This window comes from Thamnophis sirtalis, unplaced genomic scaffold (genome assembly GCF_051295495.1).
Source record: "Thamnophis sirtalis isolate CommonGarterSnake01/CBP01778 unplaced genomic scaffold, rThaSir2_p1.2 scaffold_5, whole genome shotgun sequence".
NCBI lineage: Eukaryota > Metazoa > Chordata > Lepidosauria > Squamata > Natricidae > Thamnophis > Thamnophis sirtalis.
In genome coordinates, this window is record NW_028261385.1 from 37712979 (window position 1) to 37738645 (window position 25667).

A 25667-nucleotide genomic window follows, 5' to 3' on the forward strand; every position below is an offset into this window, starting at 1 on the left:
CATGCCACTATTGCTGGAATGGAGCTTTTGTAGGATAAGGGGCGATTTTGATTTAGCAATAGCAGTTAGACTTATATACCGCTTCATAGGGCTTTCAGCCCTCTCTAAGCGGTTTACAGAGTCAGCATATCACCCCCACAGTCTGGGTCCTCATTTCACCCACCTCGGAAGGATGGAAGGCTGAGTCAACGTTGAGCCGGTGAGATTTGAGCCGCTGAACTGCAGATAGCAGTCAGCTGAAGTGGCCTGCAGTACTTTATATGGGACAATAAATACACCATTCATGTTGAAACATATGTGTCCTTTCCAAATAGCAAGGTCATTTTCTGTACTATACCAAAGGAATGTATTACTATGAAATCAGGAGATCATCTTGATTTTTCCAAAATGTGGTGTTGTCCCCAATTTGGGTCTGAGCCTGGTGCCGAAGCTGTAAAGAACACCACACACGAGATGCTTTTGCTTCCTTTTATTGAAGTGCTTCAAGAAAAGGGGTCCTAGCTAGAAAATTCCAAGGAACCCCAAGCAATAGGATTAAGAAACTTTATACATTTTCACAAAAGTGGAAGGCGGGATATATAAAACAAATAATCTAATAAATGTTTTAGTAATGATCTAACAATTGCCCTATTGATCTTTAGCTGTCCCTATTCCAAAGTCTTTGCTAATGAATGTTCCAGCTCAGATGTTGAGGCTCTAGAAAGAGTGCAGAGAAGAGCAACAAAGATGATTAGGAAACTGGAGGCTAAAACATACGAAGAACGGTTGCTGGAACTGGCTATGTCTATGTCTAGTCTGATGAAAATAAAGTCACTAGGGGTGACGTGATAGCAGTGTTCCAATATCTCAGTGGCTGCCACAAAGAAGAGGGAGTCAAACTATTCCCCAAAGCACCTGAGGACAGGACAAGAAGTGATGGGTGGAAATTAATCAAGGAGAGAAGCAACCTAGAACTAAGAAGAAATTTCCTCACAGAACAATTAATCAGTGGAACAATTTGCCTCCAGAAGTTGTAAATGCTCCAACACTGGAAAGTTTTAAGAAGACGCTGGATATCCATTTGTCTGAAGTGATGTAAGCAGGGGGTTGGACTAGAAGACCTCCAAGGTTCCTTCAAACTCTGTTATTCTATCTCCATTTCTATTTATCTAATACACATTCTGTTTGCTCCAGGCCCTCCCTATTTCTAACTTCTAGCTGAGGTATGCAAGATGTCTCTTTGTTCCTGTTATCAGTCCTCTAACCACCTAAAATTGATACAAGTGTTGCACTGGCATATTCTCTGTGAATAAACATTCTTTGTTCTTGCCAGACAGACTCCACAATTACAGGCACCCCACTTTTCTTTCAAGTGGATACCATAGCCTTGCTTCCTTTTAGCAGACGGCATCTGTAGGAACCTATCTAACAATGTTTGGATTTAAATGAGCACCATTCATACATCTCTACTGACAAGTATTCCCCACCTCATATCCCCATGATTTGCATGTATCTAGAACTGTAGCATTCAAGACATAAGTCAATGTTTGTTTATGTTTATTTAATTTGTATGCCGCCCCACTCCCGAGGGACTCGGGGGGCTAACAACCAAAGGGGAGAAGGGGATACAAATAAGACAAAAGACAAACAGAGTAAAAACAACAGCAGTGACAAATTTCAAGTGGGGCTGGAAATTCATCAGCCCCAGGCCTGCCGGAACAACCAGGTCTTCATGGCTTTGCGGAAAGCCTGGAGGGTGGTGTGGGTCCGGATCTCCACAGGGAGATCATTCCAGAGCAGCCACAGAGAAGGCCCTCCTTTGGGGATTTGCCAGTCGGCACTGGCTGGCAGATGGAATTCGGAGGAGGCCTAATCTGTGGGATCTGATCGGTCGTAGGGAGGTAATTGGCAGGAGGAGGTCTCTCAAGTACCCAGGTCCGATACCATGTAGGGCTTTTAAAGTAACGACTAGCACCTTGAAGCGTGTCCGGAGCCCAATAGGCAGCCAGTGCAGCTCGTGGAGGATAGGTATAACGTGGGTGTACCGAGGTGCACCCACAATCGCTCGCGCGGTTGCATTCTGGACAAGCTGAAGTCTCCAAATACTCTTCAAGGGCAGCCCCATGTAGAGCGCATTACAGTAGTCCAGTCTTGACGTCACAAGGGCGTGAGAGACTATTCGAAGGGCCTCCCTGTCCAGGTAGGGTCGCAATTGGTGCACCAGGCGAACCTGGGCAAATGCCTCCCTGGTCACAGCTGACAGATGATGTTCTAAAGTCAGCTACCCTGTCCAGGTAGGGTCGCAATTGGTGCACCAGGCGAACCTGGGCAAATGCCTCCCTGGTCACAGCTGACAGATGATGTTCTAAAGTCAGCTGTGGGTCCAGGAGGACTCTCAAATTGCGAACCCTTTCTGAGGGGCATATAATTTCACCCCCCAGCCTGAGAGATGGAGTACATGGCCAATCTTTGGGAGGGAGCATCAATAGCCACTCAGTCAGAGCTGATTATCTAAAATGTTAATTGGAAATCAGCTTACTCCTTCATCTGGCATGTTATAAATCAGGAAGCAAAATAAAGTCTTAGAAATGAATCTTAAATCAATACTTCAGCATGTATGCAAAATAACTTATCCTTGTTTTATTACATTTAACACTATTAATGAATAAGATTTGGCAAAAGTTCAATGTGCTTATTAGGATCAACTCGCAGTTCATTTGATGTACAGGTATAAAATAAAAATTACTCTCAGGACTACCCACGCAACAAATGCCTTATACTATGCTGCAAGCTACAAAATAGTGCCTTGAACTTGGTCATGTTTGCAGACATTAAAAAAATTAAGTGGTGTTGAAAATAGTTTTGCGATTATGAGTCCCAATGAAAAAAGGAATAGCAATTGCAAACAATGTTTTGCCTAGTTATATACACTGAGACTCATCAATATCTAATTTTATTGTAATGATTATTCTGGATTTTTATGACAAGGCAGCTGATGATGCCAAATTGAAATAATAATTTTTATTTCTGAAACATATCAAATATATTAAATGAATAACAGTAGGAAGCAAGGAATAAAATGATATTAAGAATAAACCAGTTTTACTGAGTATTAACTTTCCAAATTGACTGAATCCTCAGAGAAGAAAGATGTGATCTTTTAAAATGGAAAAGCTTTACAAACGTATTTGCCATTTTATATATATAGAGAGAGAGACAAAAAGGAAGCATTATCTAGCATAGGAGATAAATTGTTAACCTGTTGCTTGATGTCAGCAGGTAAATCAGATTATAAATTATATATCCTGTTTAAAATGATGCAGTATTATAGTAGATGGAAGTCTGCATAGTGATTAGTGATGAGGAATGTCTATTATGCCTGAGAGATTCCAATTACAGATTTTGGTTAATTCAGATTTTGCCAATTTGCCAAGTGATCTGCCAGTCTTATGGCAGATAATTTGCAAATGTGACTGACCTACAATTGATCAGGCAGTTCCATGTGGGTCTATTCAGACATGACTCTTGCTTTAATTGCTTTTGACTCCCAGATAAAGGCATATATGGAATTTCAGGTTGGAGTTGATGGTCTTATGGATGCCAATGCTATGATTCTATGAGGGTTTTTTTCACCAGTTGAAAAATCTGAAAGGCCACAGCCTTCTGTGCTTTGGGGAAAAATGGTAAGATGCTACATTTACCTATATTTATATGCTCATAAAAATCATTTTTTTAACCAATGAAAACCTATTTGATAATAGAATTTTCCCTTAAGGTTTCAAGGACACCTGCAGGAAGAAATCCCAATTTTTTGAGTGGAAATTCTTCCAAAGTTAATTTTAGATCTTCCTGTCTGTCTGCTACCTGTGCCATGCAAGTTACTGAGGGGATTTTTGGAGAACTCAGAAGCTTGTACATGATTGGATGACGTGTTGCCCATTCCTAATATAACTATTATTAAACTCTGGACTGCAGGTTCGTTTTGCTTTTCAGCATCCAGGCCCAGCACTTGTTCTTTGAGCTCAGTAAACGTTCAACCCGTATAGCAGATTTTGTGTCAACAGCCTTGAAGGTGACGCGAGGAAAGAGCGGAGGGAAATGTTCTGTCTATGGGAGTTACAAACAGTCAGGAACGAACGCTTGTTACGCTAGAGAACAACTCCTCCACTCAACTGGCGTGTCGTGAGAGAGAATCTGAAGATACTTCATTCTCGCTCCAACTAAACTCGCAGCTGGGAAAGGACCGTAGGAGCGGGTAAAGCACTCCGCTTAACTTTATAGGTCCTCATTCTAAAGCTTCGCGGACCCGCCCGCACCGACCTTTCCCTACAGGAAAAGCGGCCGCTGCCATACGCCGCCTCGAGCATTTTGTCCGACAAAACCCACGGCTCGCCTCGTCTTTTTCACCCCCGCCCCACAACACACCCTCCCCAGCCCTTCCCTTGGCTCGACCGTCTGGAGATAACGCCCTCGTTCTCGGAGGCGGGCGGCAAAAAAAAAAAAAAAAAAAAAAAGGAAAAAGAGGAGGAGGGAGGTTTAAGCTTTCTAGAAGCGGGAACGCGCGCCCACTCCGAGGGAGGGTTGTTATTCCGCGCTCTGGCACTGGCCGCGGTGGCGACTTTGTGCTTTAAATTGGTCTCAAAGCCGATTACGGCTCATCTCCCGAGTGATTATTTTCCTTTCTGGCTCCCGGTGGAGGAGAGGGCTGGGGTCGGGGTGGAGAGATTGAATGGGCATCAGCTGCCGGAGAAGGAGGAAGAGGAGGACAGGTCCGGACGCCTCAGCGAGCGCGGCGCGGCTGTAGTCGGGGAAAGCGCAGAACTTTCCCGGGCGAAAAGAAGCGCAAGGCGCCCAGAACAAGGATGCTGCCGGCGCCCCTGGGCGGGCTGAAGCGCTCGGAGCAGCCGCCGGCCGAGGCGAAGGAGCTCAGCTACAGCCCCGGACTCCAATAGCGTCCAAGGTGGCGACACCCCCCACCAGGACGGAGGAGCGCGCCGGCGCGAGGCTTTGCAGTGGTGTGCGCCACCGCCGAAAGGCTGATGGCTCTGGGTTCCGTCTGTTTTCGCCTCGCCTGTCCGGAGAAGCCGCGCTGCTCTTCGACGACGCGCTGCTGACGGCAGGGGCTCCTTCCCCCCCGTTGATCCGAGACGGTTCGCCGTCGGCGCTGTGGAGGCACCATGCAGAAAAGCGTGCGCTACAACGAAGGGCACGCCTTGTACCTCGCCGTGCTGGCTCGCAAGGAGGGCACCAGGCGCGGCTACCTGAGCAAAAAGACCGCCGAGACCAGCCGCTGGCACGACAAATGGTTCGCCCTGTACCAGAACATGCTCTTCTATTTCGAAAGCGAGCAGAGCACCCGGCCCGCCGGCGTCTACATGCTGGAAGGCTGCAGCTGCGAGAGGGCGCTCGCTCCAAAGAGCGCATCCGCCTCCAGCGTGAAGGACTCGGCGCTGGAGAAGCAGGTAGCGGCCCCGCCCTCGCTAGGGTTTCCCCCCTTCCTCCGCCCGGCTCTCCGTCTCCTCCTTTGCTTAGGCTCCCTTCCCGTCAGGGGACGTTGGCACAGAAAAGGGGCTCAACTTTAAAACGGGGCGCCTTGGCCCTGGGCCACCGCGGGGTCTTCTCCGCTGAAGTTCTCGCTTTGGGTAAAGGAGGAGGAGGAGGAAAGGAGGTCGTAAGGCAGGTGGGGATATGTGCTGCTCTGCCCACGGAGGTTTGGCTCTTCCTGAGCTTGCAAGTTTGAGCTCTCGGCTAGCTTCTCTCAACCTGTCTGAAGTTGTATAAAGGATTCCTGCTTGAGCAGGGGGTTGGATTAGAAGACCTCCACGGTCCCTTCCAACTCTGTTAATTCTGTTATTTAACCTTCTGGGTGAGTTGTGATATAAACTCCTCCGAGTTGCGTAGCTGGCGCTGGAAAGGCTGCCGAATTAGTTCGGGTGTGCTTGAAGCAGAAAATGTCTTTAATTTTAAACGCAGCGCAAACAGCTCAACGTGAAACATTCAGTCCAAATGTTTAGCCTTCTCTTTCTCTTCAGTCGCACCGAATTTTGGAATGGCTTGACTGATCTCAGAGAAGAGTAGCTAGAAAGTTACCTTAGCGAATGTTCAACCTTACTCCTCACAGTGGGGATGAAATTTAGTCAAAGGTGTGATTTTAAACACTTTTTTTTGGGGGGGGGAGTCCCCAAGAGAACAATTGGAACATTTCTCTTCCCTGACAAATGTAGTTAGATTAACATGTCTTTAAAAAAAGCTGTCAGGGGAATTGAAGGTATTTTCAGTCTCTTTAAATAAAGCCTCTAGATTTTTCAGCCCATAGAGTACAGGATAAGACAGCAGCTAAACTCTTCAACATTCCCTTGAATTAGGGATCAGTGTTAATGTTTGGTTTTTAAAATCCTTGGCCAACTTTTGGTAGATACTGTTGTTTTTCTCAGTCTGCCTGACAGGTGCAAATTATGTTTTGTTTCCTGATGTTTTTGCTGGCATATAGCAGTGACTGCTGGCTGAAAAAAGAGATCTCCTGATTCTTTTTAACTCCTTAATAACATTAACTTTCAAAGAGACATGAGAAAATGCATACAGTGCATGTGCACATCAAAATTCAATATATCAAGGCAATACATGTAGTCTTTGACTTAGGACCACAATTGAGCCAAACTTTACATTGCTAAGTGAGAAATTTTGCCCTGTTTTACGATTTTTCTCCCCACATTTGTTAAGTGAATCACTGCAGTTGTTAAGTTAGGAACATGGTCTTTCAGTGAATCTGGCTTCCCCATTGACTTTGTCAGAAGGTTACAAAAGATGATCACATGTTCCTGGAACACTGCAACCATCATAAATATGAACCAATTGTGAAACATCCGAATGTAAATCACGTGACCATGGGGATGCTGCAATGGTCATAAGTGTGAAAAATGGTCATCACTTTTTTCAGTGCTGTTGTAACTTCGAACTGTCTCTAAATGAACTGTTGTAAGTCAAGTACCTGTATAGTACAGTACTACAGTACTAGTCTTTCTATTTATACAACCTTAGAATATTGGCAATACTTGTTTATGAAAGAGATTATGAAGGACATGTATGCATAATTTTGACTAGCACTGATGATGTTCCCTAGTGTGAGTAATGAAATATCTGTAAGAAAACAACCAAGCTCAGAGAGCACCAAGGACTTCTACTTATACTTTTGTATTGCCTGTCTGCAAAAGAAATACAGCACAATAATAAGAACACTCATTTTGTCTCTAGTTTCCCTTTAGAAAGTTTTTGTTGTTATTATAAAACAGCAATAATTTAGTGGACATGCAGCTTTGACCAACTTTCTTCTTGAATCTAATTCTGTGTTTAATGCAATTCTAGCTGCTGTATTGGCTAAGCAGGAAAACATTTGGAAAAAAGGGGTCCAATCATAACTGTCATTCTTGGCAAGCCAAGACACTGAAGTTTTATTTCACTCTTGGAAAACAGTATGCTCTGCAAATTATTTTGACACAAAACACATGAGTTTTAATTCAGGACTGGAACACTCAAAATAGGTATTTTGAGGTGAGAACATTTTTGCGGTTGTTTTGTACATTCCTGGTTATAGTCCAACTCATCAGAAGGCACCACATCAGAGAAGATTGGTCTAAAGTATGCTGGTTGGAAATTTGAGAGATGTAATCCAATTTATCTGAAATACACCAGATTGGGTCTAGAATAAGGCTTTTAAATATTGCTACCTCTTTTTGTACTATATCCCCTGGGGATACTGATCAGCTCTCAGTGTGGAACAAGGAACTAGATGGTTTTCAATGGAAAAAAAGGTGTGATAACTTAATGGTGTACTGCCACTTTTGAAAAGTGATCGGTTTTCCATGACATATCATGAAATGTAATAGTAAAGGTGTTAGTCAGAGATGAAAGAGATCCTCAGCCATAGAAAATGATGTGGTGGCTTTGAGGTAGTCATTCTTAATATAAGCTGCCTGGAAGGATTGTTCTTGTGAGAAAAAATGGAGGAAGAGGCAGAGCTGTTTATGCCATCCTGAGGAAAAGATACAATATAAATTTGATTAATAAATTGATTTATTCTATTTGGAAACTAGTTCTTGAGCTTTTAATGTCAAATGTTTCAAGTATTTGAAATGTGTAAGCCTTCAGATGTTTAAGCACAGTTAAGCCAAATATTTCTGAACTTTTGCATATTAAAAACAGATTGTATACTGATTTGTACAATTTATCAAACCTTACTGAATTAATTTGAATTTTGGGATCATGATTTTTTATTTCTTGAAATATAATTCTGGCATTTCTTTAAATATAATGTGTGGAAACAATGGGTCCAATTTTCCTGATGATGAATCAAAAGAGCTCAGTGATGCTTATAAGATGAATATATTTCAATTTAGATACCGCTATAGTTCAAAATCAGGTTTAGATTCACAAATAGGAAGCAATTAGCAATGGTAGTTTTTAAAAATTGGAAATATTATTGTAAAATTGAAAGTTTAGGAAACGATGCATTTTAACTGATATTTTGACTCAATACAGCACTATTCTAGACTCTCTTAAAACTACCAATAAAATACTTTGGTTATTGAATTAAATTGTTAATTCATATAGCTTGCTTGATCTACTTATAAAATGAGGAAAATATTTTATGCATTCAGAACTGCTAATGATGCAAAGCAAGAGAGACAATATTCAATGAGTGATAATATGATGTAAATTATTATAGCCATTTTACAAGTCTATTCAAAAATAAATTTCATCATGTTCAATAGGTATTTCTAGAATAAGAAGTACTGAATTCCAATTTTAGTTATATGCTATATCAGACTTCAGCAGTGGCATCTTCATTGCCAGTGCATTGTTCCTATGTGAATACAAATTTGCATTTGATGATAGACACTCATTTCTTTTGATTTATAGAATCAAACAGGTGTCAGTTTGGAAGCATTGGAATATTATCTCTAAAGGAATACATTTTTGACATTTAAAAAAATAGGAAATAAATTCTTCATAGCTTCAAATATTCCATCAATTTAACTATATAAAATACCCAAACCATGCCAGAAAACAAATGTTCAGCTGTTCCAGTAAGAGACAGTTAACATTATTAGATATATTTAGAGAAATCAAGATGGTTTAGAAGAATGTTTTCAAAATAGAGGTATTTTGTTTTTCTACTTTTGTAACAGGTTTAAGCATAAATGGTTTCATGCTTAGTTAGCATGATCTAAACACACACACACACACACACACACACACACACACACACACACAGACAGACACACACTTGCTTGGTCAGTTCATTTTCCCTTTAGTCTTAGCCCCAACCCCAACTCCAAACAATATTAATTATATTTAATTATGTCAATTGTTAAATTCTATGTTAATTTTGGCTAAAGAGATACATGTGCTTAAAATCTTGATAAAAATAAATGTAATATATTTAATGGGAAATATGTTTTATGTTTTAGACCTGAATTTATTTCACCTGTATTTCCTGTATTTCACTGCAGTACAATGTTTGGTGATCTGAGGTGGTGATATAGGTAGCACAGGTCAAATTATCAGTTCATTACAGTATGGAGAGTAGAGGATGACTGACCTCTTTGGTGAAAGTAACAAGCATGCCTCCTGTTATTCTACATGTGAGTGCAGTTTTTTTTTATTCTATGCTGCCATTCTCTAACATGACTTGCCCTGGAACCATTATTTCACAGTCACATAGATCCTAACATTTCTGTTATTTGGTTAAACCTGAGTACAACCTAAGTAAAAGAGAACCCAGTGTTTCCAATAAGGAGTAGATGCTGCAAATCTACCACTGGATGATACATTAGCTGGCTTTTGAGTAGCTAACAGTCACAATTCGTTTTACCTTACAATTTCATCATTTTGTTGCAATAAATACCTATAGTGCATGCAAGTATTTAGTGTATTCTATGTATAAAGCAATAAACATATATTGAGGTAGAAGAAACTCTAGAATGATATATAAAATGGGATTAAAATTTCTGGTGGGACAGTGTAACCACGGTGTAACAGTATAGCATTCTCTAGACATGTTAAGACTGAATCTTCCAAAAATTTTCAGACATTGAAATTATCAAGATAAGTACCTACCCATGTGTCCTCAAAAACAAGACTGGGTCTTATATTAATTTTTGCTCCAAAAGATGCATTAGGGCTTATTTTCCAGTTAGATCTTATTTTTGAGGAAATATGGTGCTAAATGCGTCCATCTGGTTGATGATTTTAATGAGCTTATTTGGGGGGGTAGGGTTTATTTGATGAACATCCTGAAAAATCATTCTAGGGTTTATTTTCAGGTTGGGTCTTATTTTTGGGAAAACACAGTAATACCAAAGTTATCCATTTCAGTTGTGATTTCTGTTGTGAGAAGCTTTGTGATACATTTGGATATTTGGATTCTGGGGTTCATAATTATTCCAGAAGTTTATTTCATTTCAGTAAAGTATTGAAACATCTGATTCTTCATTGGTTTTAAATATGGGAGAAAAGAGAGCATAGATAACATTTTGCATCAACAGGCATAATATAGCCATTGCAACTCTATCTAATTTTTCATATCATAGTCTTATATCTCAAGTATCATTAAACATTTAAAAGTTATACTAATGTATAATATGATTAAATATTTGATTTGCAGAAACAATACTGAATTGGCAAATGCAGGCAGTCAAGCAAACAAAAAAATCTTTTAATTTCCAAAAGTGGTAATTTTGCAGTAATTCTTTTGAGCACAATATATTATATAATGCATTCTCTGCTTTATATGCCAATACTAAGCTCTATTAATTAGAAGTAAAATCATCCACTGTAGCCTAATTTTAAATTAAATTTCAGGTAAAATTGAATAGAGAAGATTTTGCTTAAGCACTAGTAAAACATAGTGAAACATCATGACTTACAAAATTGAAGTATACTTTATTTACTTCAGTGAAATCAGTGAAAATAGATTTCATTAGTAGATTTTGCAAGCATAGAGTACTAACAGAAGGTTTGTCTTGAAAATATGTACTTGTTAATTGCTTCTACATAGTTATACTTTGAAGTTAATATTATTCAGATGTATTATAGCGTATGCGTTCGTGCATCCCATTTTAATTTGTATATCAATGTGTAATACATTTTGAAGAGTTTAGGATGAAAAATGAAAAGTTGCATGCTGGGGTATAAGCTTTCATTTTCAAAGAATTCAAAGAATCTGAACGCGGAATTTGATGTGAAGTATATGAATGTCAAAAATACCACAAAATCCCTGTTATCAGTTACTATACTATCTTAACAATTTATTGATGTTATTAAATATCCTAAACAGATAATGAAGAGTTCTTTCTTTCTTCTTTGAAGTACATTTTATTCATTTAATTAAAACATTTATATAGTGGTCAAATATAAAAAACAATCTCTGGGTGTCTTACAACCCAGCAGTAGCAACAATATATGCAACTATATTTAAATAATAACTAAAACCAAATCCAGAAAAACCTAGCATCACAACCACACTTCATTGATGCAACCCACCACATTTTCATCATATTCTGACCATCTGGAAACTGAAAGAGTGAGGATCTGTCACCTCTTAAGAGGGAGTGTATTCCATAGGGCAAAGGCTGCAATGGAAAAGTCATGCTTCTAAGGACTACAAGAGGGAATATTCAAGATCTGGAGCATGGCTACCCTATCAGCTTTTGTAAGATGGGAAGATACCTTCAGGGATAGGCGGTCCCACAGACAATCTGGTCCTATGTTAGATATGGCTTTAAAGGTGATACCCAACACTTTGAATTGCACCTGGAAAAAACTAGGAACCAGTGCAGCTCATACATCAGGGATATAATAAGCGCAAATCTAGGAATGCCCAGAATAGCATGCGTTACAGCAGTCTGGACCAGGTGGTCTCATGAGCAGCCCCATATACAGCACATTGCAGTAATCAAGTAGGAGATGATGAAGGCATGACTGGAAAGCTTCCCAATCCAGGATAGGATGTAATTGATGTAAAAGATAAATCTATGCAAAGACCCCTCTAGCCCCAGCTGCCAGCTGCTCATTGATCAATAGCTGTAAGTCTAGAATGACCCCACTCCCAAAATTGCTTAACTGCTCCATGCAGGGGAATGCAACCATGTCCAGAGTCAGTGATGGCATATCATTAGATCAGGCATGGGGGATGGGGAGAAGGAGGAAAAGCTATTCCATCTTGCCAGGGTCGAATCAAATTTGGTTCTTCCCCATCCAGACCCTCTTAGCATCCAGGCATTTGGTGAACACTGTGATAGCATTAGCTGCTTGGCGAAGGGTGGAGATGTACAGTATAACTGGGTATCATCAGCACACTGAAGATTCCACACGTTGCCAGCAAATTACTTCACCCAGAGGTTTCATTTAAATCAATCAATCAATCTTCATTGATTAGCCCTTGGGCCATATCAAAATACCAAGTTCCAGAGACAAAAACTGCAATTTAAAATGAGATTGAAATAAACAACAATTTAATATGTAAATGGAATAAAATACAATTTAAAATACAATCAGAATAGAATGCAATAATTTAAGATACAAATTAAATATGCTTGAAATTATATTACAATGTCACCCCTTTGTCTACCCCATCAAGGGGTCTTTCCTGCAGTCTATCACATTCTGCTGCACCAACTTTGTCCTTATTTCCATCAACTTTACAGTAAGTTTGGCAATTCATTTCACCAACTGCAAATTAATACCTAACAAACAATGTTGCAAAAAGCGCTCTTTAGACTTAGCGGTGCTGGTATAAAAGATCCTACCCAACTGGTGTTCCCTCAAATCTGAGTACGTGGGACATTGTTTCTATTTCCCGCGTCCCACATAAATAGACTCTTTCACTTGCAGGGATCCCCCCGTATACCTGCCCCAAAGCATGTTTGTTTGAAGTTGGTCCAATCTCAATTTGGAAAAAAAAAATCTCCTTATGACGGGAGATAAAGGCGAAGTTAAATATTTTTCTATTTTAAAATTTACTGATAACCAGGGGCAAACTTTTGCTGCTGACACTTGTGTAATGTCTGATTGTGCACTTATGTTCTTAAATCTCTGTGTAATCCAAGTTCTGATCTGCCTAAGATCGTGCTACTGCCAGTTTAAAGGAATACCAAATTCTTGATAACCAATTATTTTTATTACTTGAGATAATCTGTTCCATTAGCGCTATTTTTACTAACTTCCCTTCCTCCATCTCGATTATTCTTAGCCAGTAATAAACGGTCTTCAATATGGCCCTTGTACCAATTGCATGAGTTTCATTTAAATGGTAATGAGGATAGGATTAGGACACAAACCGGATGCCTGAGGAACCTTGCAGTACAGGAACCTACAGTTTGACCTCTCCCCTCTTATTAATATTGACTAGCTGCAGAAATAGGAGGAAAGTGACTGCAAAACTGTACTTTCCCCTCCAAATCCCAATGCTGGCTCAGAAGGATATCAAAGTTGATGGTATCAAAAGCCATTGAGAGATCCATGAGACCAAGGACAATGGCACCCACCATATGGGGACTCCTGGGAGGGGCCGGGCAGGGTGGGCAGGGCCAGCCAGGAGTGGGATTTGGGGGTTCTCTGAACTGCACAGAATCTTAACTAGAGGTTCTCCCGAACTCCTGCGAACCCCCAGCAACCCACTCCTGCTAACAGTTAATTGAATAAGATATCTGTGCATCGACATGAATAGTAATAAATCAGTTTAATTAGAACTTCACATGTAGTTCTGATCTTTATACCTGATATAATCTCTTAAAATTAACTTAAAGGAAATTGGAAGACAGTAAATGTAGGTTTGTTTATGTATGTATGTATATGTATATGTATATGTATATGTATGTATGTGTGTGTGTGTGTGTGTGTGTATATATATATATATATATATATATATATATATATATATATATATATATATATATATATGTATATGTGTGTGTATGTATGTATGTATATATAACACACACACACACACACACACACACACACACACACACACACACACACACATACAGGAAATAAGATTTACTATATACTGTCCTTGTCCTTTAAAGGAGTTACGTATCATGTCCCATTACGGGGTTACTTAATTTTGATCTTTGAAGGCTGTCAAGTTTTGGATCCTGGATTTTTGGCCATTAAAAACATACACCATAATTTGTGGACATTCTTGAGGCAACAAATGATAAATGTAAAGGTTGCCCTCGCACATATATGCTAGTCGTTCTTGACTCTAGGGGGCGGTGCTCATCTCTGTTTCAAATCCAAAGAGCATGGTTCAAAGGCGTCTTTGTGGTCATGTGGCTGGCATGAAGGCACACAGAATGCTGTTACCTTCCCACCAAAGGTAGTCCCTATTTTTCTACTTGCATTTTAACATGCTTTTGAACTGCTAGGTTGGCAGAAGCTGGGACAAGTAATGGGAGCTCACTCCATTATGCGGCACTAGGGATTCAAAATGCCAACCTTCTGATCGACAAGCTCAGTGTCTTAGCCATTGAGCCACCATGTCTCTAACAAATGATATATTAAGATAAAAATTGATATGTAAAATATCTTTCAAGCACCTGGCTGCCTTCCATTTTCTCTTGCTTCGCTCTTTGCTCTGCATAAGTGAAACGCCTTAACTGCAATTATCAGCATTTTCTGGTCTAGTTAGAATGGAAAGTTAAGATTAATGTTTTCTAAAAAAGGATATGAAGCCATGGTTTAATTTCAATTTCTGAATCCTAATTAATCTGGAAACAATTATCCATATTTCACAGGTTCTGAGTTTTTGAGATTTTAATTTAAGACACAGCAGATCAGCAACTCTTTTGTATTTTTCCCCTTTTCATTTAGCAAATTCTATCCTAATTCCCACTTAAAGGCAAGTAAGAAATAGTTACTCTAGCTGCCATTCTTTTTCTCTCTTGAACTCCATTTGCTCTTACATTTCTAGCAGAATGTTGGCCATTGTTCTTCAGCCTAGGTAGAAACATTCCGCGAAAGGTTTTCTTCTTTAGCACTCTTCCCTGGATTGTACCTGCCTGTCCCCATGAACAAACCTTTAACTACCAAATTCTGTGTCCATCTTTGGTTTGCTAGCATTATACCTCCATCTTCCTTCATTTCTCTTTTATCTGTCTCCTTTCTCTGTTAAGCTCAGCAGTATCTTTTTCCTAATGGAGAATATGCTGTCTAGTAAGAAGAATAATGTCCTATAAAAGTTACAAAGAACAACATGTCTATTTGTTTATATGTTACAAAAGTTGGAGAGCTATGGGTGGCTGGAGAGTGTCACACTATAGTGCCTTGTCAGCTACAATTTATAGTTTGCATAGTTTGTTCAGCCTGATCATAGAAAGTGTTAAAGGACTGCATATCACTGCATGAAACACAAATATCCTGGTTTATTGAACCAGGCTAGGCCACTAAAACTGTAGGTTAATGCTTATACAGGTAGTCCTTGACTTATGACAATTATTCAGTTACTGTTCAAAGTTCCGACAGCATTGAACGAAGGATACTTAGGATAGGTCCTTGTAATTATGGACACCACAATATTCCTGTCGTCATATGATCACAATTTCCCATGTTCCTTGCTGGCTTCTGACAAGCAAAGTCAATGGGGAAACCAGCAGGAATGAGTTTGAAGTAGTAATCACATGAGATCCTCTCTTAGCAACCTGTGTGGTCCTTGTTTAAAAATGGCAACTGGGATTGCCAGAATTACCATTGCACAGGTAACATGATCACATAATGTCATGCTTTATGGCCATGTCAGTTAGCAATACCAATTATGGTCCTAATTAGGATTGTAAGACAAAGACTAGGACTATGTAGTTGAGTATATTATAACACTGTATATAAAGATTAGTAAAGTATAAGAAAGAGTAAAAATAAAAATATGAAATGAAAAGTAATAAAATATACCACATTTCCTTGGAATATAGTACAATGAATGATAGGATAGTTTCAGGTAGGTTTGCTGATAGTCGATCAATCTTTATTCGGCCATAGACCAGCAGAGATTTGCAGAAATCCTGTAATGTTTTGTAACATCCTTGATTAGATTTAATGTTACATGGAGCAAAATGTTACAAACTATAATATTTGTTCTTACAGGTAGATTGATGAGATGGTCCATACTCATCATTCTCTTGGGTGTCCCCTATGTTCTTGAAATCCACCTTGGAAAAATTGAGATAGATTTTTAGGAGTTGCAGAAGAAAAGATTCGTAAGAAAAAATTGACACTTTTCTTCCTCCAAGATACACTGTAATGTAAAAGAGAAGCAGAAATTTAGACAACAAAGTGCTTTTTTTCCTAATATTTGGAACTAAAAATTAAAATATAATTGTTCTAAATTCTCTTTAAATTATTTTAAAATTATTCTTACATATAGCAAGAGAACGGCTTAAAATAGGTACTATAAAAACCATTTTGTTGTTTATCTCTGTTTAACTACAATATCAAGATCACTTGGGGCCTATTGTAGGTGTACATATGTGGGTTACAAAGATGGATGATCACAAGAGTTAACGCTTTTTATATCAGTTTGCTGCTATCTAATGACTTCCTGGATTTTTGAAGCTCAAATATTAATGTATGTAATGAATATGATAGGCATATTATATTTGAGAAAAAATGTTTTGTGATGCTGCAGTGTTGCAAATGGAAATTGGAGATCATGAAAGAAGGAGAGAATTTCTCAAACTGGTTTCAGTATTATGGTCCAGTATGTACAGGCAGACTGGCAGAATTTTTAAAATAAATTTATCAAGATTTATCAGCTTTTCAAATTGCTACTTAACATAGTGAATTATTTAAGGAAGAGCAGCTGAAATAAAATGTTAAGAAAAACAGAACAGTATACACTTTGGTAATACTGTAGTTTGTAATATAATTTCAAGCTAAATTTAAAATTTTAATCAGACTCATTCTAATAGCTACTATAAAGTGTTTTTTTCTTAAATAGCGAACAATAATTTTCCTTGGTCGGTATAGTCACCTGTAATTTAGTTTTTGTTAGTATTGTTATTTTGTCATATTGATTTTCCTATTTAATATTATTATTATAAGAAGGGAATATAAGCTGGTCAAACTCCTGATGCATCGAAGTGTCATGTAAACTCCAAGAAATAATAAATGAAATATTAGTATTGTCATGTTCATATGCAAAAGATACATTGGAATTCACTCAAGGATGTGTAGGACTTGTGATATAGATGATATAGATTTGGAATTTGTGTAGGTATTCTAAATGATATGTTAATATTGGAGATTGTAGAGAGGCAGGAAGATGAGTGAATCTCAAAGGAATTGTTCATGGGCACACTGGTTGATTAATTATTTATTGATGATTTACTGATTCTATGCCATCATCGGTGTTGATTTGGCTACATACAGATTTTGTGGAGCTCTGTCCCCAAGCTGGCCCTTCTAACACTGTATTTAGTGACAATAATTGAGACTGCCTTTGTCCAAGTGTATCCGCCTAAGGTGTTAAAAGACATTTTGAAGCACTGAAAAAATGTGGGTCTAAGATAAATACTATATGATAGATTTAAGCCAATGTTTTTCAAGCCTGGCAACTTTCAGATGCAGAGACTTCAAATTCCGAAATTCCTCAGCTAGCATGCATCTTGAAGTTGCCAAATTTGAAAAACATTTATCTAAGCCTACCATTCCAGTAAAATGGAATGCTTAGGCATCAAAGCCCCTCCTGAACAGAGAAAACATTATGTAATTGTGGTGAACTAGGGAACAATTTATAAACGGTAGCTGTTTTGTTTATTATCTGTCATCCGGTCTATTAACTGCTCACACATCAGTTTGGAGCATCAACTGTTTTGCTTGTGTTAGTTGAAAAAAGAAGATAGGACTGACTGTAATCTTGATATTGATGACAAAAGCGCATATTCTCAGATAGCCTCTTCAGGTCGTTTCACAGAAATATTTAAAATCTCTAGGGATAAAATAGAATCCTAATGAACCTGATAAGATAGTTAGTTGTCAAAGAGCAGTGCAATAATTCCCCAATATCATCTTCTGCAATCCATTATTTACTTGGAATGGCACCATTGTAATATATTGCCTTAATATCCCACTACTAATAACTAGCCGAGAAGAACATTGTAGTTAATGGTACTGGAAATTGCTAAGAAAACAGACTAGATCAATTTCCCCTTAGAGAATAAAGCAAATAGTTTTTGTTTCAACTTTCTTTATTGATTTCATGTTTTTATGATGAACTGTAGAATAAACAATATTCCTGGAGATTCAGAAAATCATATAATCACAGGGTTGGAAGGAACCTCTTCTAGCCCAGACAGGAACTCTCAGGTCAGGGGTGGGATCCTACTGGTTTAACAACCGGTTCGCTGTGCGTGTGTGAACAGTTTAGAGAAGACTTACCTTCTGGATTACTGCTTGAAAAGGAAAACAGCTGAGGCGTGGCAATCCACTCTGCTGCGTGACTTAGCTGTGAAGATAAAGGTAGGTAAAGCACAGGGGCGGGCGGGCGGGCCCACTTGCTAGTGGGAGCAAACCGGTTCGCTTCCAGCTGATCTTCAGAGCTACCGCTTCACCCGAACCAGTCCAAACAGATAGAATCCTACACCTGCCTCAGATCATTCTAGATATATGGTTCTCCAATCTTTATTTGATAATCTCCAATGATGGAGCACCTACAACTTTAACATGAAGAATGTTCCACTACTTAATAGTTTCACAATATGTTTGGATTCCTATCTGTAAACTGATCATATTCATTCATTTGCATTGGCTTGCAAGCTATCCAAGGTGGCTTACTTTATTTATATGACACCCATTCTCGAAGACTCTAAATTAAAGAAATCAAGATGATAAAATAGCAGTTCCAGAATTAGACAGAATGTAAAGTTATGACTTCCTATTAGAATCATAAGTAATTTCACTCTAGTGCCTAAATGAAGAACCAGGTTTTCAAAGGTTCCTAAAGGATAGCAGAGTTGAGACCATACAGATCTTGAAGGTGATGCTATACCAAAGGCAAGTACAGTGTTAGGAAAAATACTTCCCTGATCCCATAAGATGATATTGTTTTATTGATAGGATTTGGATAAATGGGGATTTATCATCTGCTTATGATATTGTTGTGTGCTTTTTGTTTGAATATTCTATGAAGATACAGGTAAATGTCTGCAGATATTCTCCCCTGTTTTGAAATTTTATTTTCCCTGTGTTGCTTTGGTGAAGTGTAACCTTCATTTGTGTTTTTTTTCTGAAGTTTTATTGGCAATTAAGAGAAATTGTGTTCTGAGATTGTTAGATTACTTGACAAAAGGACGCAGCTCATTTGCAAACTAATTCAGATATAATTTTATTATGTCTGAGCTGTAGGACCTTAGTTCTGAACTATCTAGTTATTCAAATATTGCTCTTTTATATAACTGGCTCCTAATTGCTTATCTGCTCAGGAAGCCGAGGATAAAGTAGAATTGTATTACACTGGAATTTTGGGTGCGGTTTTTATTTTATCTTATTTTTCATAAGGAGAGCTTGAATAAACAATCTTCAACCAATCACTCCTTTTCCTGGAGTTAGCTACATTTTTGTGCCTGGGGAATAAATGCCACCCTGAATTCTTTGGAGAAAGAATGGAACAAAATGAAAATCAGTCAAACTGTTTGACTTATACCCCACCTTCCTGTTTTACAGTCAAGTTGCTATCAAAGATTGTAAAACATAAAGAGATTATACAGTTTAAACAAGAACAAAAAACAAAAAGATAATATAAAGTTTAAAAATGTAGATTTAAAATACCAATGAAATACATACAGAAACAATCCAATAATGAAATATTATGTTGAAGGGACTGTATTCATATAGATTTTAAAAACACCTTTGTCTAATCTCCACCCTCTCTTTTGGGAGCAGTTTGTTGAGAAAGATGGTCAGGTTGGAATTTCAGAACTTCCTGGAGGCACTAAGATTACTAGTTGAGTTTCAGGCACAGCAGTACTTTTTGATGATCTCAGCGGAGTTCTAGCAGTTTTGGATACCATCAATTGTGGTATTCTTCTGGATTGACTATGTACTGTGTCCTATGTGGGGTGGTGGTAGTGATTCTTTTTTTGTCTGATTACAGTTGGTGATGGTGGGAAGGGGCTAATCAAGTCCAAAGCCTTTAAACTACCGGACGCCACAGAATCCAATTCTTTCATCTCTTGTTGTAATATCTATAGGCAGCTGCTGAGTAAAGTTATGCATTGGCATGGAGTCAGGTACCATCAAGATGCTGATTGACAAAGTGATGCTATCAGATTTCTGTCCTTGGAAGCTAAAGGGAACTGAATGGGAGGCATAGACTTAAGGTCAGACCAACTGGCTATCAGGATTTGGATTTTTCAAAACCAGGGTTTTACACTTCAAGTTCTGAATGGGGTTGCACATCCCTGAATGATACTGATGCCCAATTTGGAAGTTTTCTTGGACTCTCAGCTCCTGTTCAAAAAGCAGGTGTCTGTCTTATGTGCCAATTCCTGTCATTGCTGAACTGGATTTTCATATAGCGTCAGGCACAATCAACAAGAATCTGTTGTGATCTGCCACCGATCTGCGGAACTGGCAGCAGAGTCAGACAGTGAGGAGGTTGGGGAGGAACATGGGCCAGTCCTGGAGTCTGGGGAAGGCTTGGACAATGGCTCTGTGTCGGAGGCAGAGAGCAGGGCAAGGGTAATTATTTGCTGCTTCCAGAGCATCAGGAGTCTGACATCAGTGAGGCAGAAGAACAAAGGGAATCTGTTCCCAGTGTGCGCATATGCAGAGCTGCCAGAAGGCAAGAACAATTAAGAAAACAGGGTCGACTCGGGAGTAAGGCTTGGAGATGATTGGCCCTTCCCATAAGACATAAAAAGGAGCAAACAGGACATAAGCCTTTGCAGGAAGCTTCACGCTTTGCAAAGTTGTGTTTGACTGTGCTAAGTTTGGCCTTGCTCTGCATTTGGCAATTAGGTCTCTGATAGCCTTTCAAGGAAGATAAGGTCGGTGCTTATCAACATTCCTCTGAAAGACTGTGGCAACTTTATTGTTAGTAACCTATGTTACAAGAATCTCACCAGACTCACTGAATTTCCTTGGGAACAATCAGATTCAGATTCAGGGGGAAGTCAAGCCTGAACTTCATTTGCAATGCAAGGCATCTAGCTCGCCTCCTTTTTAACACTTCCCTTTAGTCTATCTGGAGATTCCACCACATCTAGTCTCTCATTTCTGAGGAGTTTTATGTCTGTTCTTTCGGGATGACTGCCTTCTTTTTTTGTTGCCCTGGGGTTTCTTTGGTTTTAAATATGTATCCCACTCAGAGTCATTGAAAACTTTGGTGGTTTTAGAATTAAAAAACAAATAATACTCAAAGGAATGTAAAATATTAAAACGTATGCCCTTATTTATGTGATCCCCTTTACATGGAAGTGATTTAAAATCTGGGTGATGTGATTGGAGGGCAAAACCTAATCAACTTTGCCAATAAGAGAATTCTAAATTGATATGCAGCTTGAATTTTCTTTTCTACTTTTAAAATACCAAACTGAATAAAATGCAAGATTTTTTAATTCTGTTTCGTATGATTCTATCTAAGATTGCTAACTATCCCCAGACTGCAATAGTTATTTTATCAGCTGCTTCTGACAACAACTTAATGTGCAAATAAAAGGTAATGAGAGCATAGAACACATGGCATTTCGACTGCAGTCCCATAATTTTCTGGGAAATAAATGCTTCTGAACTTAGTTGTATTTTTCTTTCTACTCATGTTCTTAGACTGCAGAAATAGGGTGTTGTGCCATTTTTGTATTCATACATTAAAACCGTAACCGTAATTGTAAGATTACTTTTAAATGGTCCAGAGCAGGAAGGATATAGATAGGGTGGGGTATGGTGGGAAACTTAGCCTTTAAATGGAAAAAATGATTGTAATATAGTTAACACAGTCCAAAAACAATTTGCTGAGAGTAACATTTTGGAAGCCTTCCCAAAACGTTTCAGTTGAATTAATTGCACATTTTAAAGTAATAGATCATAAGATGAAGTGTATACTAAAAGCAGTATAATTTAGATAAGGAAAAGTGGCTACTATTGGTAGGAACATACTTTCAATTTTTTCCTCTCAGATAACTTCTGTCATAGAATGCGCTGAGTTCCAGTAAGAACTTTAATGTATCAGTTCTTATTTTTTCATTATTTCAACAGGGAATACCCTTATTGAACAAAATAAAACTTTCAGATGTGCTTTCTGAACCCGATGTCATCTCAGAACCAGAAGGGATGTCTAGTTAGGGAAAGTTTACATACAATAAATCTCACCCCTCATCAAGAGTTATTGACCCAGAGAGGTAGAAAAACAGAGAGATCCATTGACCAAAGGGGTAGAAAAACATTGAATATTTAATGGTAATATTAAGTGCAAAATATAGACAATTATTTCATTGTATTAATTTTAAAAACATTGCAAGATCTAGGAAGTTAATCTTGAGTGAAGACTTGTCTTCACTCAAGATTCAGTTGAGACTCAATTAACTAAACCCTCCAAAATTAGGCTTTTATTTCTCAGTGGCTGTCTCTTTCAAGATGTTTTACAAAGGATATAAATGTAAAGGTAAATGTTCCCCTCACACATATATGCTAGTCGTTCCTGACTGTAGGGGGCAGTGCTTATCTCCGTTTCAAGCCGAAGAGCCCACGCTGTCCGAAGAAATCTCCGTGGTCATGTGACCATCATGACCTAACACCGAACAGAATACTGTTACCTTCCCACCAAAAGTGGTTCCTATTTTTCTACTTGCATTTTTACATGTTTCGAACATGTAGGTTGGCAGAAGCTGAGACAAGTAATGGGAGCTCACTCCATTATGCAGCTCCAGGGATTCAAACCACTGAACTGCTGACCTTTCTGATCCACAAGCTCAGCGTCTTAGCCACTGAGCCACTGTGTCCCTCCCAAAGGATATAGATAATCTTTAATTAACAATCATCTGTATTACCCCAATAATCTTCTGTATTTTTTGTCCTACCAGAAATCATTTCTTTTGAAGGGGAACCATAGAATAGTGAGCAATTGAAGTGAAGTCCTTTCTTGAAGCAATTTGAAAGGTACAGTAGTGTGCAGACATTCAGCTCCTCCTACCTGGGAATATTTTTACCCTAGAGAACAGAAGAATGGGGGAAATTTAGATGCAGCTGGGTTTGAGTTGTCTTTTCACAGTAATATGCAACTACCTAGTGTGTTTGTCAACTTTTCCTTTGGGCTTAGTATAGGTGATGCTTCCTAGAAATGCCTGAGGTTGGATGATTGTGAAGTCAGGGTAGCATTCAGTCCCTGCACAGAAATGTTCTATCTTTTCCTTAGACTGAAATGTTGAGGAAATAGAAACTCTATTTTTTAAAATATTGCTTCAAATTGGTTCCATTAAAAGGGATTGAACATGTAATCAGATTTCTCCATGCATATATTTTGCTGGATCAAAATTTTTCAAGCATAAATCTGATAGTATAATAACAGCCATAATGTGTATTAAAGCTAGTAAAAATATAAGGTTGTAGAATGTTTTGTATTTAAAAGCCTATACAAAGCATTTTTAAAGCATCTTTTTAAAACTGCTGTATTGTTTTCTTGGGATTGCACTGTGAAGTACTCCTTTACCCTCAAACCTCAAGCACTCCACATTCTTTTTTTCCATTTTTTTATTTAAAAAAAGTTAAAAAAACAAAACAAAATAAACAAGACATTATTTTTAAAAAGTGCATTAAAAGACCTAAGACATATATATATATATATATATATATATATATATATATATATATATATATATATATATATATATATATATATATATATATATATATATATATATATATATATATATATATATATATATATATATACACATATACATATACATATACATATACATATACATATACATATACATATACATATACATATACATATACATATACATATACATATACATATACATATACATATACATATATATATATATATATATATATATATATATATATATATATATATATATTGTTTTCCCAGGTGAATGCTAATTAATATATTAAAAAAAACATTTATTTCTTTAGAAAACTTTTATTGCCGCCTATTTGCACAAGGCGACTCAAGGAAGCTTACAGGAATATAAAAACATCATATATAAAAAATAAAAGTAATAGAAGAAATTAATCTAATAAAATAATATAATAGACTCCCACCCACCCCACCCCGTGACAACACACCACACAAGCCATTTAATGAACTTCGTCCCGCTCTGGGTTCCCCAGGCCTGCTGGCAGAACCAGATCTTTAATACCTTCTAGACGAGCGTTCAAGTGAAAGCTATTCTAATGTCTGAGAGAATGAAGTTCCATAGAGAGGGACCCACCACGGAGAAGGGCCTTCTTCTGGGTCCCACCAGGTGTATCTCTCTAGGGGATAGGACCTGCAACATTCCTTGTCTCCACGCTCTAGTGGGATGAGTAGATGTGACCTGCAAGAGTCGGTCCCGCAGATAACCTGGTCCCAAGCCATAAAGGGCTTTAAAGCCCAGCACTTTAAATTGCACCCAGAAGTAAATCTCTAGAGCCACTAGTGCAGCTCCCGCAGGAGAGGTGATACATGTGCACACCGAGGTATACACAAAATCATTCAGGCTGCTGCCTTTTGCACCAAATGAAACTTCCAGATGCTTTTCAAGGGCAGCCCCATGAAAATGTTGAAGAGTACAGGGCGGGGCATAACCTTTTCCTAGGGGGTCACAGCAACACTTGTAATAACAACACAAATAATTCATACACCATTCGAAAGCCCATCAAAAACTGAGTTTATTGACACGATTTAATAGTCAGTATGACCACCATTAGCCCTTCGAACAGCATTCAAACGAGGTGGATAAGAACACAACAAATCTTCAAACAGTCATTATTTTGCAATTCTAGGGCGGGGCATAACCTTTTCCTAGGGGGTCACAGCAAGATCGACAGCAGTTTACAACTTCCGCGACACCTCATTTTAAAGCCCATAAAAAACTGAATTGAATGAGCTATTAAATGTTAAATTTGCTTTAAGAATGGCTGGAAAATTCGATTCGGAAGAACAAAGGATCATTGACAGAATAAAATGCATTGCCTTTCGAGAGGCACCTCGTTTGAATGCTGTTCGAAGGGCTAATGGTGGTCATACTGACTATTAAATCGTGTCAATAAACTCAGTTTTTGATGGGCTTTCGAATGGTGTATGAATTATTTGTGTTGTTATTACAAGTGTTGCTGTGACCCCCTAGGAAAAGGTTATGCCCCGCCCTGTACTAGACCTAAGACAGGACCTTGAGATACTCTACTGCATGCTTCTCTCCATAAATATATAGATATAGTTTCATTGATGACTAAATACTGAGTACAGTTGGTCAGCCAATTTTGAATGCATCTTATATTGATACTGTTTATCCCATGTTTTTTTCAATCTTCTCCAAAAGTAGGCTATGGTCTACTTTGTCAAGTACCTTACTGAAGTTAAAGATGTGACAGCTTCACTTAACAAATGAGATGCTGCCTCAACTGTGATAGATAACTAAATGAGGATTACCTAGGACCATTTTTCAGAATTAGTGTATATCTAACCTGTG

At 38.3% G+C, this 25667-nt stretch overlaps 1 protein-coding gene across 3 annotated transcripts in view; it reads left to right on the plus strand.

The window, feature by feature from the left end:
* The first annotated feature begins 4515 nt into the window (after positions 1–4515).
* Positions 4516–25667, plus strand: part of RASGRF2 (Ras protein specific guanine nucleotide releasing factor 2) — a 106066-nt gene continuing 84914 nt past the window's right edge. For 2 of the 3 annotated variants that reach the window (XM_087715681.1, XM_087715682.1), the window contains exon 1: positions 4516–5441. In XM_087715681.1, the coding sequence (XP_087571807.1) occupies positions 5157–5441 (285 nt within the window). In that variant the 5' untranslated portion in view covers positions 4516–5156. Of the gene's footprint in view, positions 5442–5686; positions 5846–25667 lie in introns of those variants that run through there. The other variant, XM_087715683.1, reaches the window with a different exon arrangement.